Source organism: Antechinus flavipes, chromosome 2 (assembly GCF_016432865.1).
Source record: "Antechinus flavipes isolate AdamAnt ecotype Samford, QLD, Australia chromosome 2, AdamAnt_v2, whole genome shotgun sequence".
Classification (NCBI taxonomy): Eukaryota; Metazoa; Chordata; class Mammalia; order Dasyuromorphia; family Dasyuridae; genus Antechinus; species Antechinus flavipes.
Genome location: NC_067399.1, coordinates 194,955,986 through 194,982,518, shown reverse-complemented (window position 1 = coordinate 194,982,518; position 26,533 = coordinate 194,955,986). Strand labels below are relative to the sequence as shown.

Here is a 26,533-nt window from a genome sequence, read left to right as displayed (position 1 = left end):
TCTTTATTAAATTATTAAAATAATTTAATGGAGAGTCATGATGGTTCAGGAAAAAGGGCTGAATTTTTTTTCCCAGAAGACCTGATTCAGTCTGTTTCTGCCACTTATTCTACCAATGTGATTTTGGGCAGGTCACTAAATTTCTCAGAGACAGTTTTCTCATCTATAAAATGATGGCACTCTACCAGATGGTCTACCTCTTATGCTTTTAGTTCTAAATGTAAATCTGCAGAAAGCATGAAGCCCAAAACTCTATTCTACCCTTTTCTAATGCACTTTTCCTGTGATATTTTACATAACAGCTATTTCAGGCAGGAAAGTGTTTGAAGACAGGTTCTGAGTTCATCTAACTCTTTATTTCTTCCTTTACTTCCCTTCTCTCCCTTTCCAATGCTCAGCATAATGTTCTACATAAGCACTTGCTTCATAAAGATTTGTTGTATTGTACTTGTGTTTTGAGTTCTAGGGTTACTGAAAATGTTTCTCCTAAGAAAATTTACCACTGCATTTGTGGGTTCAATCCTCAGAATTTCTGTGAAGAATTTGTGAGCCTCTGCAAAGTTATTCTGTCCAAGATGAAGGAATGCTCTGTAATATAAGTGACACAAAAAGCAATTAACTTGGAGAACTCAAAATGATAATATATCAAACAGAATTGATGCTGTCCCCTTCCCCCTACCCGTAACTTTAAAGATATGAGCATTTCTGACATTTGCTCTTCAAAGTGTAATCTTGAGCAGTCTGGGTGTTAATGCTTTCCAGACGGAGGTAGTGACATTTTGGTTGATTGAACTATTTTATACATTCTGGCTAGCAAAATAAAGTGAGTCTAACTTTCATTAATTTACACACAGGAACTCAACCTAAAATTACTTTCTGCTATAAAAATGGATACCTGCCTGATTTGTATTTTCCATTCCTATGTGTTTCCCACCTACCATCTATGATAACTTGCATCTTAATAAATGTATATGCACACATAGTTGCATATTAAGACATAATTTTACTCATAAAGTCAGATTCCTCAACAGATCACCACAATACATGAAACAAAACAAGGGTGAGCCACCTAAAACAAACATTTATGTTTGGGGATTATATAAGCAATGTTGTGAAGAACCAAAGGAACAAGGACCTTTAAAACAATTTTCATAATTAAAGAAACAAAATTTCAATTCAGGCTATTATAATTACATTAATAATAATATAATGAGAACTAACATTTATATAATGCTTACTGTGTGCCAGGCACTGGGTAAAGTACTTTCCAAATATTATCTCATTTGATTCTCATTATAAACTTGGGAAATAAGTGCTATTAGTCCTCATAATTTGCTAGGTTTATCTTGCATCTATCATCTTAGCCCTAGTCAGTCCTACTTGACAGACACAGGTAGGAAAGAAGTCAGAATGAGACAGAAGCTCTCTAAAAGGTTTTGATGTTCATTAAGCAAAATGTAAAACTTTTGTAGAAGTTCTAAAAAAAAAAAAGTATGGCTTATACTTAGGTTTAAATATATATACCTGTTCATTAAAACCATTATTTTATTCTGAAGTCCATCCAATTTCTGTGATACTCTTTCAACATCCTGAAAATATTTTTCAGCCATTTTTATGTCTCCAATCTGATTTGGAAAAAAAAAGTGAATAGTTCAGTTAACATACTAAATGAAGCATTCAAACAACATCGAACTACTTTAAAAGTGAATTAAAATTACAATGTGAAGATACTGGAACATCAGGTAAGAGAAAATAGAATTCTTAAGATCATATCAATCAATCACCAATAGTTATTTTTTGAAAAGAGACTGAAGCTATTAGTTCACATAATAAAAATAATGATCTGTTGTTATTACAGGAGTATACAAAATTCTTTATGTATATATCTTACTAGATGAATATTATTAAAATTAGTATAATAAATATGATATAAAATTAATATAATAAACTGCTAAATAACACTCGTCTTCCCTTTTGAAGTGGAAAGTTGTTAATAATTTGAAATAAAAAGGTAATTTTTTAAAAAGATGTAAAACATGTCAAAATTAATAACTTTTACTGCTCGTTAAGAGACCAGCTGAAATATTCATCTTGAAGTGACAATATATCATTTAAGTTGTTATTTAATGAATAAATGTTATTAAAGTTAGTATTTGAATAGGAGAAAAACAGTATATGACATCTGCACATCTCAGACATTTTTCCCCCTTCTGGTTAATGCAAAATATTTTCTGATTATGAATGTCATAATGAATTCAGGAAAAAAAATCGCTAACATATACACCTTCTAAGGCATCAGAGTTACATAAAACAAGCCTTTTTTTTTTGTTCTAAAGGACACTTATTAGTAATAATGAAAGAGGTCTCAACTGTATATGAGGAAAACTTGTTTTTAGTTTTGGTTTTGTCACTAAGTGTGTTTTTTTGAATCATGATGGACAAATCATTTAACTTCTCTGAACTTCCCTTTCCTTCCTAAAATGATGAGGTTGTTTGTACTCAATAATTTCTAAAGTTTCTTTCTAGCTCTTTCAAATTTTATATTCTATACAATTTATTCTCTGATCTTTTTTTTTTTTTTGATACAGTGGTCTCAGTATAATGAAACTTGATTGCTGCCGTTTGCATTTTGATTAGAAGAAAACTGAGGTGAGCCATAAATGAGTTGACAGTTCTTTTGTCCTGTCATCAAGAAGAAATTATCCTTCATTTCCACTCATCCCTTCCCATCTCATTAAGCATTCCAACCTCCTAAACATAACTGACCTAAATTCTCAAACTATCCACCCAAACAAAACAGCACACAGAAAGACACAAGAGAGTAAAAAAGGAACAAGATGAGCTGGGATATAAGGAATTCAATTCAATAAACACAGATTAAGCACTTACTATAGGAAAGGCACTATCTATAGACCAGGTATACAAATATGAAAAATATAATTCTTGACTAAAAGAAAGTTTTAAAAAATGTTAGGAGGGAAGGATATATAGATACAATAAACACACAGCTGAATATGATACAAAATAGAACATGACAGATATGGGAGAAACAGGGATATACTTTTCTTCACTTTCTAGGTTTGGAGCATCCTCCCTCATGAATAGGTCAAAAACATGGACTATCCTTATTTTCTATGATTATGAAATTTTGTAAAAATAAATATTAGAAGTAATAGAGTTTATTATAATGGGATTTTTAGAAGTTGGAATATGATAATTAAGTTGAGGCAGTAATTTTTAAAACTCAAACTAGCTAATTTTTAATGAATGATATTAATAAAACTCTAGTCACACTCTTTCCTATCTGCTGAAATGATCTATGATTAGAATGAAGGTCTGCTTCTTTATAGTCAATTTTACTACACAAATAAATGATTTAAGTCAGCTTTAAGTGACAGAATCAACTCTTTGAAAGCACTGATTTTCATGGAGAAAAATAAAAAAATATATTTTAAAAAGCTGATAGTGCATCTGACTAGTTGGAGGAAAAGAGGGAAGCAGATTGTTTGAGTGCTGGCAACCATGTGCCTGACTGCCAGTGCTCATATGTGCATCTCTCCCCATCAAAAAAGCCTGAATATTTATCCCTACTCATAATTTTTATGCAGATTCATAGTTAAGAGGACAGCATGACAAAGAAGACTAAATGAACAATATCTAATATCCATAGGACATTGTGAATATGTAAACAATAAGAAGTCAGATTTATATATAATATACTTATTTTATAAAGCTCATACCTACTTACAATAACCCCCTCATTTTTCCTGATGGCACTGTGCTGAATTTTCTCCAGAGTATTTCTATCTAGTATGTCAGACTCTCTTACAATTGACTATTTCAAGACTTGATGATATAAAATGGGAAAAAAAAAATCCTACTGTATCTGACATTACTGTGATTTTTTCCCTAATTATTTTCCTTTTTGAAATGTTGATAACTAGATCTCTTTTTTTTCTGAAATAGGCAGGCCCCATCTGGAGCACCATGTTGAGGACACAACAATATAGAAAAGATACTGATCATCTACAGAATGTCCAGATGAGGCAACCAGGACATTGAAAGGCCTTGAATCCATGTCAGATAAGGACAATTTCAAAGAATTGAGGTCTAAAGGAGGAAGACTAAGAAGGACATGACAGATGTCTTCATGTATCTGATGGGCTAGCTGCTTAGTTGACTGGTGCTTGTTCTTTCTCAAAAAGGCCCAAAATGACATCACTCTGCTGGAGTCAAGGTACAGTGGCTGTGGCTGATCCGACCAATATGAGCTCAGAAGTCTCAGGCACATAAAAGTCCATATGAACATTTGCACATCTCACATTTCCTTTTAGCTACCGCAAATTCTGCTTCATTCAATCGTGTGAAAGAAAGATTAGATTTGCTTTGTCTGCCTCCACAGGGCAGAGGTAAGAGCAATGAAAGCTGCAGAGTCAAATTTTTTGATGTCCAAAAAACTCTCACTAACCAGCAGTATTTATAAGGAGAATGGTTTGCCCATTGCCCAGTCAATTCTTCCTCACTGAGGGATTTAAATGGAAGATAGATGACTACTTGGTGGGTACTATATAGTAAGGTAGGAATTCCTTTTGGGCATGGATTTAGTCTACATAACTGTTACAGGCCCTACGAACTCAAAATTTCACAATTGTGATTCTCTTTCTTTTTTCCCCCACTACAACTGTGGCTGTTTCTTAATGTCTAATCCTCAGTTCTTGTTCTTTTCTATCTATATTCTCTCTTATCTGCACTTAGTACTGTGCCTGGCACATAAGAAGCATTTAATAAATGTTTATTGATTATCTATGTTCATGACTTTAGCCATGTGATTTACTGCAAGATTTCTATCTGTCTTACTGTATCCAGTTCTGCATTTCCAATCATTGCACGAATGTTTCCCTTGGACAGTATTTCAAACTCAAAACATTCAAAATTGAAGTCATTCTTCTCCCCACTAAAATCCAGTAATCTTTTCCTTTCTCAGAAGTTGAGGAAAAAGGAAAAAAGAATATGAGAAATTAGCCATCTAAACTCAGTTTCAAATTCAACTTTGACTATTCCCTTTTTCTCAATACCTATATTCAATGAGTAGCCAGCCATTCTTTCCCCCACCTCAATACTTTCTTCATATTGTCATTCATATCCACTCATTTTCTATTTTCATTGCAATCACTATATTACATCTGACCATATTGTAATAAGATATTTATTCAACTGCTTTTGTTGCCTTCTACCACTTCTCCTATTAATCAGTTTTTATTACCACACCAAATCATTCTCCCTAAAACACTTCTTTAATTATGTCACCATGTCCTAGTCAATTAATGATTTCCTATGGTTTGGAATCAAAAGTCTATAGGGACTTGCATTTATGATAAGCTATAATACTGTTCCCTGCTAGCATTTCACCTCAGATTTACTCCTACTGAAGCTATTTGCTTCAGCCAGAGTGTTTTATAGCCCATATAAAACATCATATTTATTTCTGTCACAGTACCTCTACTTACCATCTCTTTTCCTTCTCTAACAATTCAAATCCTACCCATTTTTCAAGGATTAGCTCAAGAAACTTTTTTCAAGCAAGCATCCTCTGCCCATTGTAGGCCACAATATTCTTTTTTTCTTCTAAATTTCACTGGCAGATTGTTTATGCCACTTATTTGGCATTAATAAAGCAAAAAAAAATTATTATTTTGAAAAACACTTATTAAGCACTTATTATGTTAGGTATTAGGTATTCAAGGACAAAAATGAAATTGTTCCTATATTCAATGAGCTTGCTTTCTACAAGGAGACATAATGGATATACCATGTATTATTTTATTTTGTCATGACATTGTACATATATATCACTTAGTAAGATGTGAGTTTCTTAGGAGCCTCACTGTGGCTCAGGCATATTTCTTTACACTCTATACGTAACTAGCACATGTACTGTATACTCAATTATTTTTAGAATTGATGAACTAGTGAGATTTAATGTGTCAAGTTAAAGGTACAAACCAACTATGAGAATCACAGAATTGGAATAAACTTTATAGGATATCTAGTACTATCTATCATCCAAAGAAGGGATCTTACAAATATTTTCTGTAATGATGTTCATCTGGCACATTGCTTGTTTGATGGAATTGACTTTACTACCTCAAACGCTATTCTAGTAGAATTGTTTGAAAGTTTTTTCTTATATCTCTGCCTCTGTCTAATCATCATTATCTATCAATTCTATTCTGTAGTGCAACATAAACAAACCTAAGTCCCTTAAATATTTGAAGAAAAATAACTTGTCTATCTCTAGACTAACTTCTCCATTCCTCCTGAAAATAGTTAAGGGTCCCTCACAATCCTGGCTGCCTTACCCTAAATACACTTTGTCAAGGTTCCTTTTAAAACATGGTAACTAGAATTGAGCACTATTTTAGATGTGGCATGAGTAGTTTAGTGACATAGGTAATAACATCTTATTTTCTGAGAATGCTTTATGGATGTCAAAGTATTTTCACATACATTACTTCATATGATCTTTAAAATAACTCAATTTACATGGGGAAAGGATTATTTCTATTTTGTGGATGAAGAAAAGGACAAAGGCTTGGAAGAATAAATCACATAGATACTAAATGCCTGTGTCAAGATTAATACTGTTTTCTGATGCCTATTTGTATATTTTCTATCATACTACAATCTCGAAACTATACTTCAATAAATGCAAACTCACGGTGTATAGATTTTTAGTAGTCATACTATATAACTGACATATTAAGTATGTCATGAACTAAAATTCCCACATGTATCTTTATATTAACTGCCATTAATTACATCCTAGTCATAAACATGCTGGTATTTAGTTTGATGCATTGTTTCTAGACATTTAGGTGTTTTTTTTTTTAATTTGTTTTGCAGTTTGCACATAAAAAACATTTGTAATTTTCAATTCACATTGTTTAATTTTACAATTTATCAATTTAGGAAACCTTTTATTTGGTTTATTTATTTATGCAAGTCAGGGTATAGTAGATAGACGAGTGTCCAATCTAGAAAGACCTGAATTCAAGTTCTGCCTCTGACACATAACTAGCTGTGTGTCTCCCAAGTATATCATTTAACCTCTCAGTTCACTAGAATACAAGTGTCAAACTCTCAGCCCAAGTTGCAGCATGTTGCCCTAATTCCCATTTTAATTCCCCTAAATAAAATGTAAATAGTAAACATTTAACAAAATAAATAATATGTTTTCCTCATAGATACAAAATTGACATAGACCTATGTTTTTAGGAAATTTCAATTTTGTATCTACGAGGAAGATATATGGAAGAGAAGAGAGACTGGAGGCATGGAGAAGATCATTTTAGTCCCTTCTTCAAAGAGTTCATTTATATACCTAATTTCTTATAAGAAATTTCTTCCTGTATATATTATTAGCACCTAAAACTCTATGTAAGCCATATTCCCCCTCTTCCTACACAGAAATTATATAGTCTATCCAAACTGAATTGTATATAAAACTTAACAAAGATAAATAATAAAGATAATAGAGGAAATTTACGTAGCTCTTTAATGTTTCCAAAATGCTTTATTTCATTGTCTCACTTGAGAACTGTGACTACACTGTGGGGTAAAAATCTTCCATCTTTTGATATCTTCATCTACAGAAATCCTAAGGATTTTTAAAAGCCCAGCTCCAAAACTCCATTCTTGAAAAAGACCTGCTCAAATGCTTCACCTGAAGTAATCTCCTTCCCTTCTGAATTACTACAATACATTGTAAATACCATTCATGGAGCATTTATCATGCAAAGAAATAGCCTTGTATTTTAAATATCTGTGTGAGGAAAGAGTGAAGCCATATACTTCTTTGTATACCATATTAATGCCCAACACATTGTGAATGAAGGAATTTAATGAACTAGAGATCAACTGGAACCTTGAATGCCAGAATGAATCCAAAATCCTTACCCTGGCATTTTGAGGTCCTCTTAAACCTGAATTTCATTACTCTTTTATACAATCCATCCTAATTGCCCAAACATGCTCTGTTCATTCCCCCTTAATTGCCATTTCCATATACTTAATTCCCCTCAGTCAGCAACAATTACCTCCTTTCCTGTCCTCTTGCAGCTCTAATATGAACACTACTTCCTTGGCACTTAATATTTGTTAGAAAACTTTTAAATTTGTTTTACTATCTACTATTTATATAGTATTCATCTCAGACTATAAGTATTCTGAGAACAGGCTGATGCTTTCATATAATTCTAGGGCCTGGGAGAATATCCTATATACAGGAATTTTTCAATATGTTTGGTTGATGACAGTGGTGACAAAATACTGAGTTAAAGGTTACTTTTGAAAAGCATAGGCTTTCAAATTAGTATGGCCTCATGAACTGCATCCTATTATTTTTTAAGGCCTCTTGAACAGAAAGCAACTGAGAACTGAAAGGGAGTAAATGGAGTCCCTAACCTTTAAAAAAGAAAGAATGAACGCTTCTAGCAAAGTAGAAGATAGTAGATAACTCTGAATTCAGTAAAATAGAATTCTGTTTCTTGTGACAGAGAAACTAGGAAATGGTTGGGAGATTAACCTGAAGTGGTGAATTCACTGGGACAAAAATACCTCTATCCCCCCTTAACTGGTCAGAAACTGTGTGACCTGGAATAGGTGTACTGAACTTGGATCACTTTGGGGAAACAGGTAGAGAGAAAATGAAATGCTTGGGGTTCTAGCCTGTAAAAGGACTTAAACTTTAAGAGTCTACAAAGATTCATTGAGTTAACCTGTCACAAAGCCAAGAAGAAGCTGGAATAGAGTATTCAGTTATACTAATTTCAGTGCTTGAGTGACAACTTTATTGGAGTTTGGATACTCCCTCTTTGGACACAAGCAATAATCCTGCAATTTGAGAGGATGCTAAAAGTTCCTGAGAGTGAAAAGTCAGCTTTCTATAAGATAAAAGAGTAAGAAGCCTTTTCAAATACAAATTAGACTGATCTTTGGATGCCTGACACATGCTCCATCACTGGAAAGGCTTTAAATTTGGCAGAATCTGCCTAGAGTTTGTATTCTGCAGGCAGTACCCTTGAGAACCCAGGACTACTAAGTGCCCCACAGCAGGGCACCAAAATGGAATTTTATTGAACTATCATCTTTGCCACAGCACAATTTTCTCTTTTAATTCTTGTTTGTCTACTCTAACGTAACCAGGTCCTTAACCTGTTCCCTATTCTCCCTTCCTTTTCTCTAGAAGACCAAATGTCTTCCTGTTTTAGAAGACTACTTCCCATCTTGCTCTCTCAATACTGTAGCTTCTACCTTCAATCTATTGTTGTTGTTATTTTTTTGAGTAAGAGACATTTGCTTTCAGATGGCTATTAGCCTTTCCTTTCTAGGGCACAAATGGATAACTTGTTGATATAAGTGAATCATCTTTAAGTCCTAAATATGTCCTTGTTTTCTGTAATTTCTCTTCCTGTTTTCTAAGTTTGAAACATTATGGCTCAAAACAATTACAAAGGAGTTGCATATGAATCAGGGAGAAATAAATTTAAAGAACTCAAGGAGAATGTTTCTCATATGTTTAAACATCATATTACTTCTAAAGCTCTTTAATTCAGTAGATTATGTAGAAAATTCCCCAAGAATACCAATGAGTTTACAGAATTAGGTTTCATTTTAAAAAGCTGACATTTTCTATCCTGGTATGATATTTTTCTGCATTCTTCCCACCTACTTAAAGTTCCTCTGTACAGAACTCAAGAGTAGCTCAAATTTACACGAACTGACGCTGAGTAAAACGAGCAGGGCCAGGAGATCCTTATATACTTCAACAACAATATTATATGATAATGAACTGAATCAGCTATGCCCAGCGAAAGAACTCTGGGAGATCACTAAGAACCATTACATTGAATTCCCAATCCCTATATTTTTGCCTGCCTGCATTTTGGATTTCCTTCACAGGCTAATTGTACAATATTTCAGAGTTTGATTCTTTTTGTACAGCAAAATAATGGTTTGGTTATGTATACTTATTGTGTATCTAATTTATACTTTAATATATTTAACATGTATTGGTCATCCTGCCATCTAGGGGAAGGAGTGGGGGAAAGGAGGAGAAAAATTGGAATAAAAGGTTTGGCAATTGTCAATGCTGTAAAATTACCCATACATATAACTTGTAAATAAAAAGCTATTAAAAAATAAAATTAAATTTAAAAAAAAGAGTAGCTCAAAAGGAATCTGTATATAATAAAGAGATAGGTAGCAAATTGAGGATCTGTCATTTGATTTTCAAGTAAATGATGGTGATTTCATCAGTACAGATAATCAGAGTGTTAAGGTGAGTGATTGACCTACCTCTTTTTTATATCTAGGATTAATATTTAAAAACAATGCCACAAATCTTTAACCAATTATCTTTCAAAAAAGCATTTAATAAAAAATGTGAATAGCACATATTGATAAAGGTGGACTCAAACTAGGGATTAAGCCCTACTTGTAACAAGCCCAGACTTTTTTCTTCTCTACAAAGGGAAACATTTTTTGAAAAATTAAAATGGAAAGCTAGTGATCAGAAGCCCATATATAAAGTAGGCAGCATGTGGTACCCCATTATTGGTGTCCCCCTTTTGAATTTCTAGAAATTTTTAGTGAGATAAGAATTTTTATGTCACCTGACATTTCAATATTTTAAGACTGGAATTCATTGTAGGCTTTGATATAGAGACAGGAGCTATTGACTCTGAACCTAACTGTGTGTTATTATCCAGAAGTTTAAAGTCAACACACATCAACTTCATCTTCATTTGCCTGCATTTATCTTTAGCATTATCATAGAGCTATTATAGAGTATTTAAGATTTCACAGACTTCTGTAAATTTTTCTTTAGTAAAATCATGTATTCTATTTTGATTCCTTTGGAATTACATAGAAAATTTCATTTCCTTTTTTGACTAGTGTTTGCTTCTCAACTTTGTCTGTGGAATTACAATGCCCGGTCCAAAACATTATTCAAGAAAGATCTTTTGTTTCTTTTCCTTGCTTCTTTTCTTGTTTTCACATTGCATTGTAAAGGGAACATAAAAGAGGGTGACATTAAATGTATTTTTCTGACCAACATAAGATCAGCTAAAATTTAAAAAATGGTTTAGTCCTGCTTTATTTCTTTCTAATTTGACAGTGAACAGCCTGAACTAAGAACTAATGTTAACTGGCTGGGAGTAGTTGGCTGAAAGATGTACAGCTGTACTATACTACAAGCATACCTCATTTTATTGTGCTTTACTTAACTGTGCTTTGCAGAAATTGTGTTTTTTACAACCCTGCCTCGAGTAAGTCTATCATAGTTATTTTTCCAACATCATGTGCTCACATTTTTTTTTTTTCCTTATACCAGATATGGTAATCTATGATCATTGAGCTTTGATGATACAATTGTAACTGTTCTGGGATGCCATGCAGTGTTCAGGCAAACTTAACAACTAAATGGTGTATGTATGCTGACTGCTCTACTGACCAATCAATTCTCCCATTTCTTGCCCTATTCATGGGCCTTCCTACTCCTTGAGACACAAAAGTATTAAATTAGGCCAATTAATAATTCTATAAGAGACTAAGTGTTCAATGAAGAGTCTGCTGAAAGGGTGAATTTCATTGCTATTATATTTTAAGAAATTGCCACAGCCTCCACAAGCTACTCTGATCAGCCTGCAGTCATCAATATTAAGGAAAGACCTTCCCCCACTAATAGGGTTACAAGTTGTTAAAAGTAAAAAGTTTGGTTAAAAAACCAAAAGAGTTTGGTTAGCAATTTTTTTTAAGCAAGAAAATATTTTTAAATTTAAATTAAGGCATGTAAATGTCTTTTTTTTTTTTTTAAAGAAATAATAGTAAGAAATGAATACAGAGGATTGAATACAGAGGATGAATACAGAGAGAAGCTTGGAGAGACTTACATGAACTGATGCTAAGTGAAATGAGCAGTACCAGGAGATCATTACACACTTCAACAATAAAACTATATGAGAATCAACTCTGATAGAAGTGGCTATCTTTGGCAATGAGAGGATCCATTTCAGTTCCAATTGATCAGTGATCATTGCTTGCATTTTTGTTTTTCTTCCCAGGTTATTTTTACCCTTCTAAATCCGATTTTTTTTGTGCAACAAGAGAACTGTATAAATATGTACATATATATTGTATTTAAGATATACTTTAATATGTTTAACATGTATGGGACCACCTGACATCTAAGGGAAGAGATGGAGGGAAGGAAGAGGAACAGAAGTGTTTGCAAGGGTCAGTGTTGAAAAATTACCCATACATAAGTTCTGCCAATAAAAAGCTATAATAAAAAAAAGAAAGAAAGAAAGAAAGAAAAAGAAGTAACACCACTGCACACCAACCTCTGGTACAGAAAAAAAGAAATGGAACACTTAAGAACTCACATGGTGCTGATGAATGTACCATCCACAAATGGACATAGCATCTTTACTATGAGATTCCTCACTACCCACCCAACTCCAACCATCAATTCACCCTTCCCTCTCCCCCCCAAGCATGGATGAGCTAATGTGGCTAAAAAATTATCATCTGGTGACTACACTTATGAGGATAACAGACACAGATTACCACCACTGACTTATATTACTTGAAACCTTTCTGTAGTGGCACAATCTTGGCACAGAATGGTCATCTTTATGTCAATAGTAGGCAGAAGAGATGGACTTCAGTAGTGGTGCTATTACTATATTAAAACATTATTCTTGTACATTGACATGAATATAACATTTTAAAATGTTGATTAAAACTTAGAGAAATGTGTTAAATTCATGCTTTCACTTTAAAAAGAGTATAATTTTAATTGTTGAAGTATTATTAACCAATTAGAATCATAACCTTGTTTATAACAATAAATCTGACAATCTAAGGGATTATAAAAATACAAGTTGCCTAGATTAACAAAAGAATAAATAAAATTTAACCCAATTTTAGAAAAAATAAATTAAACGAAACATCAATAAACTACCTAAAAAAAAACTTGCAGGGCCACATGAATTTCTAGGTGAATTCCACCAAACCTTTAAAGAAAAATTAATTCCAATACTATCTATATAAATTATTTGGAAAAATAGGCAAAGAAGGAGCTCTACCAAATTCCTTTTATGACAAAAATATGATGCTGACACTTAAATCAGGAAGAGCAAAACAGAGAAAGAAAATTATAGACCAATTATCCTAATGAATATTGAGGCAAAAATTTTAAATAAAATATTACAAAAGAGATAACAGCAATTTATCACCAGGATAACAAACTATTACCAGATAGGATTTAGGGATTCAGGGCTGGTCCGATATTAGAAAAATTATTCAAATAACTGACCATATCAATAACCAAACTAAAAGAAATCATATGATTATCTCAATAGATGCAGAAAAAATTTCTGACAAAAAAACAGCACTGACTCCTATTAAAAAACTAGAGAGCATAGGAATACATGGAGCTTTCCTTAAAATGATAAGTAGTATCTATCTAAAATCACCAAAAAGCATTATTTGTAATGGGGATAAGCCTAGAAGCCTTTCAGTAAGATCAGAGTAAAACAAGGATGCCCATTATTACTACTATTATTCAATACTGTACTAAAAATGTTAACTTTAACAATAAGAGAATAAGAAGAAATTGATGGAATTAGAACAAGCAACTACACTGTCATTTTGTAGATGATATAATGGTAAATATTTAGAGAATCCTGAGAATCAATTGAAACACTACTTAAAATAATTAACAACTTTAGCAAAATCACAGAATACTAAATAAACCCACATAAATTATCAGCATTTCTATATAATACCAACAAAGCCCATCAACAAGAGATGAAAAATGAAATTCCATTTAAAATAATTGTAGGACAGTCAGAGGTAATTAAAGCATGATTTTACTACCTAGAAAAAATAAGTAAATAAAATAATTGTAGGCAAAATATTTGGGAGTCTACTTGCCAAGACAAATCCAAGAACTATATGAACACAATTACAAAACACTTTTAACACTTATAAAGTCAGATCTAAACACCTGGAAAAATACCAATTATTCATAAGTAGACTGAGCTTATTATGACTTATTGTCATAAAAATGACAATTCTACTTAAATTAATTTACTTATTTAGTGCCTTACTAATCAAACTACCAAAAAATTATTTTATAGGGCTAGAAAAAATAACAAAAGTCAACTGGAAGAACAAAAGGTCAAGAATATAAAGGAAATTAACAAGCAAAATGCAAAAGAAGGTGGCCTGGCCATACCAGATCTAAAATTATAATATAAAGAAGCAATCATCAAAACTATTTGATACAAGCTGAGAAATAGAGTGATGGATCAGTGTAATAGATTAAATACATAAGAGTACTATAGTAATCTACTGTATGATAAACCCAAAGATTCCTGCTTTTGGAATAAGAACCCACCATTTGACAAAATCTGTTGGGAAAACTGGAAAACAGTGTGGCAGAAACTGGTTATAAACCAACACTCACATCATATATCAAGTTAAGGTCAAAATGAGTATATGATTTATAGATAAAAGCTGATATCATAACCAATTTAGGACAGCAAGGAATGATTTACCTGTCAGATGCAGGGAGAGAAAAATTTATGACTAAGCAAGAAAAAGAGAACATTATGAAATACAAAATGGATAACTTTGATTACGTTAATGTAAAAGGTTTTGCATTAAAAAAAAAACAAATGCAATCAAATGCAGAAATCTGGGAAACAATTTTTAAAGTTAATGTTTTTAATTATTTTGTAGATGACATAATGGTAAATACTTAGAGAATCCTAGAAAATCAATTGAAACACAACTTAAAATAATTAACAACTTAAGCAAAATTTCCCAAAAATATAGAGAACTGAATCAAATTTATAAGAATATGTCATTCCCCAATTGATAAATGGTCAAATGCTATGAACAGGCAATTTTCAGATGAAGAAAACCCATCTATAGTCATATAATGTGACAGAAAAAGAAAAGAATAAATATTGGAGATGTGGGGAAATTGGGATACAATGCATTGTTGATGGAGTTGTGAATTGATCCAATCATTGTGGGGAGCAATTTGCAACTATGCCCAAAAGGCAATCAAACCCTTTGATTCAGGATTATCACTATTAGATCCATATCCCAAAGAGATCATAAAAAAGGGAAAAGGATCAACATATACAAAAATATTTATTGTAACTCTTTATGTGGTGGCAAAGAACTAGAAAGCGTGGGGATGCTTATGATCTGGAGAATTGCTAAACAATGTTGTGGAATATGAATGTAATAGAATGCTATTGTGCTGTAAGAAATAATGAACTGGTGGTTTTTAGAAAAACCTGGAAAGTCTTGCACGGACTGATGGTGAATGAAGAAAGCAGAACCAGGAATATTGTACATAGTAACTGCAACATTGTGCAATGATCAACTATGACTGATAGCTCTTCTCAGCAATATAACAAACGATCCATGACAATTTCAAAAGACTCATGAAAATAAGCTATTCATATCCAAAGAAAGAATTATGGAGTTTGAATGCACATCAAAGCATATTATTTTCAGTTTTTTGTGGCTTTTCCCTTTTATTCTGTTTCTTCTTTTACAACATGACTAATGTGAAAATACATTTTATATGACTGCACATGTATACCTTATCAGATTGTTTGCTGCCTTGGGAAAGGTGGATGGAAGAAAAAAAATTTTTGAAAAATCAAAATTTTATTTAAAAAAACGAATGTTGAAAACTATCTTGATATATAATTGAAAAAAGTAAAATACTATTTACAAAAAAAAAAAAAGGAAAAAAGAAAAAGCGGTGGAGGAGAAAGTAAGCTTTAAACATTTGGCAGTTAAAATCAACTAAGTCAGATTATTTCAAGTACATTCACAGATGAAACCAAGAGGACAATAAACAAAAATGGATCAGATAACCTGGCATTACCATTATACTCTATTTTCATCATTGTTGACAGAAGAACTACCATTCTTGGAATGTAACACTGCAGTGTTCAATGAGCTATATAGGCAATGGAAATAATACTTAAGAAGAAATAAAAGAGAACAACTTGATCAGATCAAATACAGACTTAGATACATATACAAACACCCAACCACACCCACCAAAAAATCCATATAGGAGGTGATGCAATATTAAAGGATATAGCAAAAACAAAAAAATTCCTAAAGACTAGAAAAGATCACAAACCATATTAACTCTAGAAAACGCAGTTCAAAAAGATAGCAGCAGCTAATAACCTCTATCACCTACTTTCTCATCTTTATGATGCATTTATGTCAGAAAAGGTCTGTGTCATTCAGAGTGTCCTTATTAGAACTGTAACAAGGGATAAAAGCTTCTGCAGTCTATTTTCCATAGCATATCACCATCTTCAGTTCCATAGGTGACTAAGAAGTACAGAGAATGCATGGCCCCACTCTTCCTTTTGCTTGCTGAGCAGATAAAAAAAGCTTTTTATCTGATAAGAGGAAGATGTGTAAGCTCTCTTTATAAGTTATTTCACATCTATGTTCAAATCATGTAAAAATACTTGATAAATTAATTCACAGAGATAACTTTGGTTAATGAGCCTTTAAGACTATATAAGTTGTAGAGAAGACGCTGACTTGCACTGATGAAGGGAGTTTCTTTACAGGAAGTTCTGGATACCAGTGAACCATAGATCCAGAACAACAACAAAAATAAGTCCTTTATTAGTAATGTCAAGGGAGGTGTAAACCAGGAAAACATGATCACATTACACGTTTTTCAGTGTTGCAATGAATATCCTATGTAGTTCAAATGGAAAGTTTCCTTACATTGAAAATTGTAGTACTTTTTTAGTTTATTATTACTTTTGTACTAAACCTAAGTCGTATTCACTGATTAAGGTATCTCCCCAAAGTTGTCCATTGGTAAATGTTTATGTTTGACAAACTTCCTCTCCAGCAAAAAAAAAAAAAAAAAAAAAAGAGAGATACTTAGGTTTCATCAGCATTATTAATACTTTTTAAAAAATCTAGATAATCAACAAAACAATAAGCCAAGACTTTAAGTTTGCTGATTTTTCCAAAGTACAAATTCTAATGCTGAAAATTTATTAGTTTTCAGGCAGGATTAGCTCCATCACACGCTTGTAAATAGATATCTAGTCTCTGTCTTTGAATTTATAAGTGCTTTACTAAGATATTTTACCTATGAAACTAATCCTATTCTCTCTTGCTCTGCTATATTGTCTTCAAAAGAAGAAATGGACCTAAACATGACAGATATGATGGTGTGATAGCATACCAGACCTGGATGGATCTTGGAGGCCCCTCTATCTTATCTCGCTCTCTTGTTTTATAAAATGGGTAAGGCAGAAAATACTGGTGATACTTTCTCTAAGTCCTTCCAACACTTTTCATCTAGGTCTTTCCTTTTTCTGGATTGTGTTCTATAGTCAAAAAAAAAAAAAAAGAATTCCCTTTTTTCTTTTTGGTTAATATAGCTAATAGCTAGTAGTTCTGTCATGTTTTGATGTTTGCAAAGCACTTTACAAATATTTCACTTTATTCTCACAACAACTCTGGGAGGTAGGTGCCATTATCATTTTACAGATGAAGAAACAAAAGCTGAAAGATTTCAAGTGATTTGCCCTGGGTCACACATTTATTTAGTTTCGAGTCCAGGTAGGAACTCAGGACTTTTGAGTCCAGACCCAGTCACTGAACCATTTAGATTATTTATATTTTTTTCAAATACTGAATGAGCAAAGTCAGTGAAATAAGAGCTAATATTTCAGTGGTACTTAAAAGATCTTACAGATATTATTTGATCTTCAAAACAACATGGTGAGGTAATTCTTGCAAATATATGCCCATTTTATAGATAAAGAACCATAGTGATACTACCTTTAAATTTTAGTACCAGGATATGGACCTAGGTTTTCTGATTGTCTAAAGACTGTTTTAGTTCTCAGAAGCTGAAATATCAGCAAGGTTCACACACTGTTCACTATATGCCTATGTAGTTTAGAGATGTCTCTTAACTAGTTCCCTTCCTGAGAGAGGGAGAGAAATGGAGGGTGGAAGGAAAAGAAACAAGGGTGATCCTGAGCTCTAGAGATTAACATCAATGATACAAGTTTCACTTAAATGACAATGCAAGCATTTAGGATAAGCCACTAGCAAAACTATAAAATCAGCCAATTTTATTTTTGTTCTTATAAATACTTGGTTCACAGTTGAAGACATATCAGTCATTTATTCAACTTGAATTTAAGTAACTGAGGTACCTAACATTGGGATGTCCATACATTTTAACTTTAGTTTTAATTTAAAAACTAAGATTTCTGATGCTAAGGCAAGTTTTAAGAATCACAATAGGGATCTTTTTTGGACAAGAATCCCTTTGATAGTTCCCACCCTGACCCTAGTTTCATTGGCATAAATCACTCTCTGTGTGTGTGTGTGTGTGTGTGTGTGTGTGTGTGTGTGTGTGTATGAAAATTAAGTTTAATAGCTATTTTAGTTCCTGTGCTCAAACCTTGATGGTCCAAATAAATGTTTTAGAATAAGATAGGAGAGAAGCATCTCAGTGTAGTGAACAGAAAGCTGGCCTTGAAGTAGGAAGATATAAGATCAATCCCTTCTTTAACACAAACTAGCTGTATGACCCAAGTCAAGTGACAATCTCTTAGAGTTCTATCTATCAATCAATAAACATTTATTAAATGTCTGTTATGTACTAGAATCTGGGGAGAAAAGTACAAGAGATGAAACAGTCCTACTTACAAAGAACTGATATTTTAATGAGGAAGAAAACATGTACATGTATGAGTATATATAAAACAAATCTAGACCAAACAAATATAAAGTAGTTAAACACAAGGTAGTTTGGAAGGGCAGACACTAGTAGTTGGTTGGATTAGGAAAGACTTCATGAATAGAGTGGTCATTGAGATAAGTCTTAAGAGAGAAATTCTGTGAAGGGGAAAGAAGAGAGTGTTTCCTAGACAAGGAGAGAGAAAACAACTCTTTAGGAATATAAGTTGTTGAGATGGCACCAATCTGCATTCACAGAGGGCTTTCCTCCTTAAGTAGTTCCTTATACCAATAAATTCTGCCTCTAATTATCATATCACATAACCTCTAAAGGCCTCTTTTTAAACTCTCATGATATTGTTGCTAACAGGTTTGCTGGATTCTGTCAGAATGCAGATTAGCATCTTGTCCCAAAAAATGGACAAAATGACTCCTGGGAAGATCCTTCCAACACTGACTATGTGGCTGAATTTTCTGTATATTAATCGGAGTTCTTGAATGCTGGTGTATATACTGAATGAATCCTCTTAATCTCTGAAGTTCACAATGTGATTCATAAGCTCAAAGATATTATAAAGGGTTAATAACATAATTGTGACTATAAAGTCTGTATTACATCCTACTTTGGTAGCTCATTATGGCATCAAAGTATTTTTGAGCTTATGAAGAATTGGTAAGGGCAGCACAAGTTCTGAGACGGTCTGCCATGTTAGAAAAGATTCAAACATAATCTGAGAACCAATTTGTCAGCTTTGTTGGGCTGGACATTAGTAGATTAATTCAATGGCTCTGCCATTACATGAAAAATACAAAATGATCCTTTGCTTTTTGCTTCTGAAGTGGCAATGACAGAAAAAGAGGAAGAGGGACTAAGAATGACATATTTTTTGCATCATTTATGGGCATTAGCTTATGAACTGATAAAATTCTCTATATAAGTCAATAAACACTTATTAACTACTTACTATGTGCTGCATACCATGCTAAGTACTGAGGGTACAAAGAAGGCAAAAAATAGTCCGTTCTTTCAAGGAGCTCACAAGTCTAGTGGGAGAGATACACACAATTATGTACAAACAAACTATATACAGGTTAAACTGGGACTAATTAACAGAGGGAAGCTACTAACATTAAAGCTGATTTGGAAAGGCTTCTTGTAGATGGTGAATTTTAGCTGAGATTTGAATGAAGACATGGAATCCAGGAGGTAGAGAGGAGGAAAAAGAACATTATAGGCATGGGAGGGAGTCGAAGAAAGCACCTAGAGTCTAGAAATGAAATATCTTATGAGAGAAATAGCAAGGAGATCAGAGTTGCTGGATTATAACATGTGTAAGGTAGGGGTAGGAGTACAATATGAGAAGATTAGAAAGGGAGGAAGGGACCAGGTTGTATTTTTTTATTTTTTGACATTTTTTATTGAAGTTTTTTATTTTCAAAACATATACAAGAATAATTTTTCAACACTGACCTTTGAAAAATCTTTTGTTCCAAATTTCCCCCTCCTCTTTAGATGGCATATAATACAATATATGTTAAACGTGGTAAAAATATATGTTAAATCCAATACAGACATACATATTTATACAATTATCTTGCTGCACAAGAAAAATCAGATCAAAAAGTGAAAAAAAAAAGAGAGAAAGAAAATAAAATTTAAGCAAACCCAAACAAAAAGAATGAAAATGCAATGTTGTGATCCACATAATTCCCACAATTCTCTCTCTGGGTGTAGATGACTCTCATCATTACAAGATCACTGTAACTGGCCTGAAACTTCTCGTTACTGGAAAGAGCCATGTCCATCAGAATTGATTCTCATATAATCTGTTGTTACCATTTACAATGATCTCCTGATTCTGCTCATTTCACTTAGCATCAGCTCATGTAAGTCTCTCCAGGCCTCTCTGAAATCATCCTGCTGCTACTTTCTTACAGAACAATAATAATATTCCATAACATTCACATACTATAACTTATTCTTCCACTCTCCAACTGATGGGCATCCACTCAGTTTCCAGTTTCTTGACACTACAGAAAGGACTGACATTTTTGTACATGTGGATCCCTTTCAAGGGCTAGGTTTTAAAGAGTTTTGAATCCAAAAAGAGGATTTTATATTTGATCTCAGAGACAACATAGAATAGGGAGATGACAGTGAAACCTTCTTTCATTTTAGGAAAATCACTCCAAGAAACTGACCAATCATTAGACATAAAGAAATGAAATCTTGATATTCTTGTTGAATATCAATCTTGATATTCTATCCATAACAGAAAACGGAAGGTAAAAGAAAGTTGTAGGTAAATTAAAGAATGGTTCACAGATTCTTTAAGAGAAGTTAATTAAAGAAGCTGGCAGAATTTTATTGTTGTATTAAATGGCAACAAAAAACATTTCATGAGATATCTAGGCATCTTATATTACAGTACTCATGATGATAATTCAAATATATGTATGTAGAGCTTTGAAGTTTGCAAAGTGCTTTACAAATATCTAACTTTAATCCTCACAACAATTTTTATTCCCATTTGACAGAAGAGGAAACAGACAATATTTAAGATAGCCAGCAAATATATGAGGTTGGATTCAACTTTTCTAAATCCAGGTTCAGCCTTCTATCCACTGTACTTCTTAGCCTTATTAACATTTGTGAAGATTACAATGAAGGTTTTATATAGGAGATTTGAAAGTTTTGAAAGAAACTAACAACTCTAAGAAGTGGAAATGACAAGGGAGCAGATTTCAGCCATGAGAAATAATTTATAGAAAGACATGGAGGGGGCAGCCAAGTGGTGCAATGGATAGCACACCAGCCCTGAAGTCAGGAGGACCTGAACTCAAATCCAACTTCAGACACTTAACACTTCCTACCTGTGTGAACCTGGGCAAGAACCTTAACCCAAATTGCGAAAGAAAAAAAAAGAAAACAAAACAATAGAAAGACAGAAAGAGAAGAGATAAGAATGTCATGTTTGAGAAACAGCAAGGAGGCTTGTAGAGGGAAAAGTGTACCTGAAATAAGTAATCTTACAATAGGTGTTAACTCAGTGGAATTGAGATAATGACTCTCTAGTTTACATGTACTTAGTATATTTCTACAAGTTGGCACCTATTCTAAAAGATTAACATCTATGATGATGTACTTATAATAAGAGTATATAAGAGCTAATAGATTTGGGAGGGAAGACAGACTCAGAGATAGACAGAGAAGACTTGACCAGCCTCGTGGTGGTTCTCCTGCCTTCACTACTCCAAGAAGACCAAGGACTTGGGCTGGTCCTGAGATCCTCCAGAGAGGTAGTCTGGACATTATATTTTAATCCAGTGTGGGAGCTCTAGAAAGCAACGCTATGTTTTGTCACCACTGGCTGACTGCCTGAGACTGTTGATGCAGACTGGGAGACTGATGGAGACAATAAAGACTTTGGACTTTATTCTTGACTATTCTTATGGTGATTATTCTGCTGAACCAAGGCTAGTACCAAGACCTCCAGAAACCTAACCAGAATATTACAGTGGCTAGTTTGGTTGGGCCAAAGACTTCATGAAAAGAAAAATGTGTCATAAGGCTAGGATCTTAGATTGGAACTAAGTTGGAAAGGGTTTCAAATGCCAAACAAGAGTTTTGGATAAGGGTTACTTAGAAAAGAAGAAGTTGCTGATGGCCAGGAAAATTAACCACATTGATGAGATGACATAGTAATTAAGAATCAAAGTAGAAGAAAGCCAATATCTAGTTTTTGATAACAGGAAACCTTTGTGAAGGATTGGTTTTATAAATGTTTATTTAATGTTGAGAATTCTGACATGCAGTCAAAGAACTTCCTTTTGTCAATCCTTCTATGTTTTGGTAAATGCCAATTCTGAGAGTAAAACTGTAATTGGGAAAATAACAAATAATATCACACATAAAATACTGAGAATGAATTGGATCACATAGGATTAGCTTTGTAGTCTGACTCATTTCCTAACTGAAGAGATTCCAATTAGATATTGTTTTCTCCAGGATTCCTGCAACAAATCTACCTAAACCATAGAGGAATTGAAAACAATTAAAATAGGGAATCCAAATAGTTTTAGACCCATTTATCTTGTTATAAGTTTTATTCTCGCCGATAACATGGTTTTTTTAAAATAAACTTTTTTTTGCATATGTCAATAATATGGCTTTTAATTCTTATGGCCAACATGAATATTTCTCATATTTCTTTTTTTTTTTTAACTTTAAAAAAAATTATTATATAGCTTTTAATTTACAAGATATAAGCATGGGTAATTTTTCAGCATTGACAGTTGCAAAACCTTTTGTTCCAACTTTTCCCCTCCTTCCTCCTCCCCCTCCCTCAGATGTCAGGTTGACTAATACATGTTAAATATGTTAAAGTATAAGTCAAATACAATATATGTATACATGTCCATACAGTTATTTTGCTGTACAAAAAGAATCAGACTTTGAAATAGTGTACAATTAGCTGTGAAAGAAATAAAAAATGCAGGTGGACAAAAATATAGGGATTGGGAATTCTATGTAATGGTTCTTAGTCATCTCCCAGAGTTCCTTTGCTGGGTGAAGCTGGTTCAATTCATTACTGCTCTATTGGAACTGATTTGGTTCATCTCATTGTTGAAGATGGCCACGATCATCAAAATTGATCATCATATAGTATTGTTGTTGAAGTATATAATGATCTCCTAGTCCTCCTCATTTTATTCAGCATCAGTTCATGTAAGTCATTCCAGGCCTTTCTGAAATCATCCTGCTGGTCATTTCTTACAGATCAATAATATTCCATAATATTCATATATGACAATTTATTCAACCATTCTTTTTTTTTTTAATAACTTTTTATTGATAGAACTCATGCCAGGGTAATTTTTTACAGCATTATTCCTTGCATTCATTTCTGTTCCGATTTTTCCCCTCCCTCTCCCTCCCCCAGATGGCAAACAATCCTTTACATGTTGAATAGGTTACAGTATATCCTGGATACAATATATGTGTGCAGAACCGAACAGTTTTCTTGTTGCAGAGGGAGAATTGAGTTCAGAAGGTATAAATAATCCGGGAGGAAAAACAAAAATGCAAGCAGTTTATATTCATCTCCCAGTGTTCTTTCTTTGGGTGTAGCTGCTTCTGCCCATCTTTGATCAATTGAAACTGAATTAGCTCTCTTTCTCAAAGAGATCCACTTCCATCAGAATATATCCTCAAACAGTATCATTGTTGAGGTATATAATGATCTCCTGGTTCTGCTCATTTCACTCAGCATCAGTTCATGTAAGTCTCGCCAGTCCTCTCTGTATTCATCCTGCTGGTCATTCCTTATAGAACAATAATATTTCATAACATTCATATACCGCAATTTACTCAACCATTCTCCAATTGATGGGCATCCATTCATTTTCCAGCTTCTAGCCACTACAAACAGGGCTGCCACAAACATTCCTGCACATACAGATCCCTTTCCCTTCTTTAAAATCTCTTTGGGATATAAGCCCAATAGTAACACTGCTGGATCAAAGGGTATGCACAGTTTGATAACTTTTTGTAAGCTCTTTTTTAAAATTATCCTTACTTCCATTAAATTTCTCCACAACTGTGTCCTTCACATTACTGCCAGAATACTATTTTTTTCAAAGTAAGATAACAGTCAAGGCATTCCTCTATGCCAAAATCTTCAGTGGTTTCCTGATGCCAATCTAGTAAAGATCAAAATCCTTTGTCTATACTCAAGACTCTCCATACCCTAGGATCACTCTACTTTTCCACCTTTGACTGGAGAAGCCAAACACGAAGAAAGCCAAACTTGCCTACCCCATTTCTGGGATCTGCCATGAGCTCTTCTGCCTCTGTTCATGAATTTCACCATCCTTTTTGCCTTTGTTCCCTTTCTCCTTCCTTCCCTGCAGAATTATCATATATCCTTTAAAGTAATTAAATTGGGACCTCAAAGAAGCCTTCCCTGATTTACCAGTCATACAATTAACGTTTTCCCTGTGATCTCAAACAGTAGAGATGCTGCTGACAGAGAAAATGGCCTTTGATGGTGGCTAAGAGGACAGGAGAGATTAAAGACTGTTGGAATCTCTAAAAAAGTTCCTTAAGTGATAGGAAATAGTCATATGTCCTCTGCCAGATAGCTATTATGATTTATCCCTTAAGAGATGATAAGCTCCTAAGGGAAGGGAATATATCTTTATTGAAACTTTGGATCTTAGGGCCTGGGACAGAGTTATGCATAGATACACATATAAATTTTTAAGAATGAATGATATTATATAAACTATTATTCAGAAATTAAGATGGGTACAGAACATTCTCTTCCTCTCCAGGCATATCCTTACAAATAAGGAAATTCATTTCAATTTAATTGAACAGATATTTACTATATGCCTACTTATGTGATCAATGCTATATGGTCCCAAACAGAAATAACCCCTGTCTTTCCAGAACTTAAGCTTTACTGGGAAATACATGCTTCTGCTAATATGTTTATAAGTAGGATTAACAGAAATGGGAAACCAAACCACTGACATACTGGGAAAACAATTTTCATAAAAGACGAGAAAAATTTCCAATATCTAGCTTCAAATGATCTATCTTTCTCTCTCTTCTGTGTAGTTCTTGGTGGGTGAGTCTAGGGCAAAGTGATAAATGAGGTATGTTCAGCACCACAGTATCCTTCCAAATTTGCCTTGTATTAGAAGAAAGAAGCCCCTTCCAATACTTAACATTCTAAAAAGCTGTCTTTTTAAGACACTTTTTATTACAAGATAAATGGAATAAGATGGGAAAAGGGGGATACTGGAATAGGGGGCAGAAATGGATTTAGTATTGAAGAGAAGTCCCTAACTCAGTACTTTAAAAGAAGAGGCCCCAAGGAATTGGAAATCGAGTGGATGTACATCAACTGGAGAATGCCTGAATAAGTTATGGTATATAAATGTAATAGAACACTATTTTCTACAAAAAATAGTGAGTGAGTAGGATGATTTCAGAAAAGCCTAGAAAGACTTAGATGAATTGATGCTGATTAAGTGAGCAGAATCAGGAAAACATTGTACACAATTGATCTGTTAACTATTATACACTTAGTTCTTCTCAGCAAGGCAGTGATCTAAGGCAATTCCAATAGACTTGGAATGGAAAATGTCATCCACATACTGACAATGTGGATCAAGGTACAGTATTTTTATCTTTCTTTTTTGGTTTGCTTTTTCTTTCTTGTGTTTTTTTCCCTTTTGGTATGATTTTTCTTGCACAATGTGACAAATAAGCAAATTTGTTTAAAAGGAATGTACATGTATAACTTATATCAGATTGTTTGCTTTCTTGGAAAGGGGAGAAGTAAAGGAGGGAAGAAGAAAAAGATCTGGAACTCAAAATCTTATAAAAATCAATGTTGAAAACTATCTTTACATGTATTTGGAAAAAAATAAAATACTATTTAAAAAAGGAGAGCGATCTTATACTATGGATAGAAACTGCAAATTGAGGTTCTGTACTTCTTGAAGACTTCTAATATAATGGAAATCCAAAGAAAAGATTTGTCTTTATTTTCTAAATTGTTAAGCAAGATGGTTTTTCCACATTCTTTTTATTTTGGATATATGAATTCATGGATGTGAGAAACTCCCTTAAGTGATGCAGGTCTACAACTCACTTGCATCCTATGGTTGTAGAAAG

At 33.3% G+C, this 26,533-nt stretch overlaps 1 protein-coding gene across 2 annotated transcripts in view; it reads right to left on the bottom strand.

The window, feature by feature from the left end:
* TRAPPC12 (trafficking protein particle complex subunit 12) overlaps positions 1-26,533 on the bottom strand; it is a 132,252-nt gene that overhangs the window by 3,502 nt on the left and 102,217 nt on the right. The window contains exons 10-11 of one of the 2 annotated variants that reach the window (XM_051976048.1): positions 1,525-1,625; positions 501-588 (exon numbers count right to left, since the gene is read on the bottom strand). In XM_051976048.1, coding sequence (XP_051832008.1) covers positions 501-588; positions 1,525-1,625 — 189 coding nt within the window. Of the gene's footprint in view, positions 1-500; positions 589-1,524; positions 1,626-18,924; positions 24,169-26,533 lie in introns of those variants that run through there. The other variant, XM_051976049.1, reaches the window with a different exon arrangement.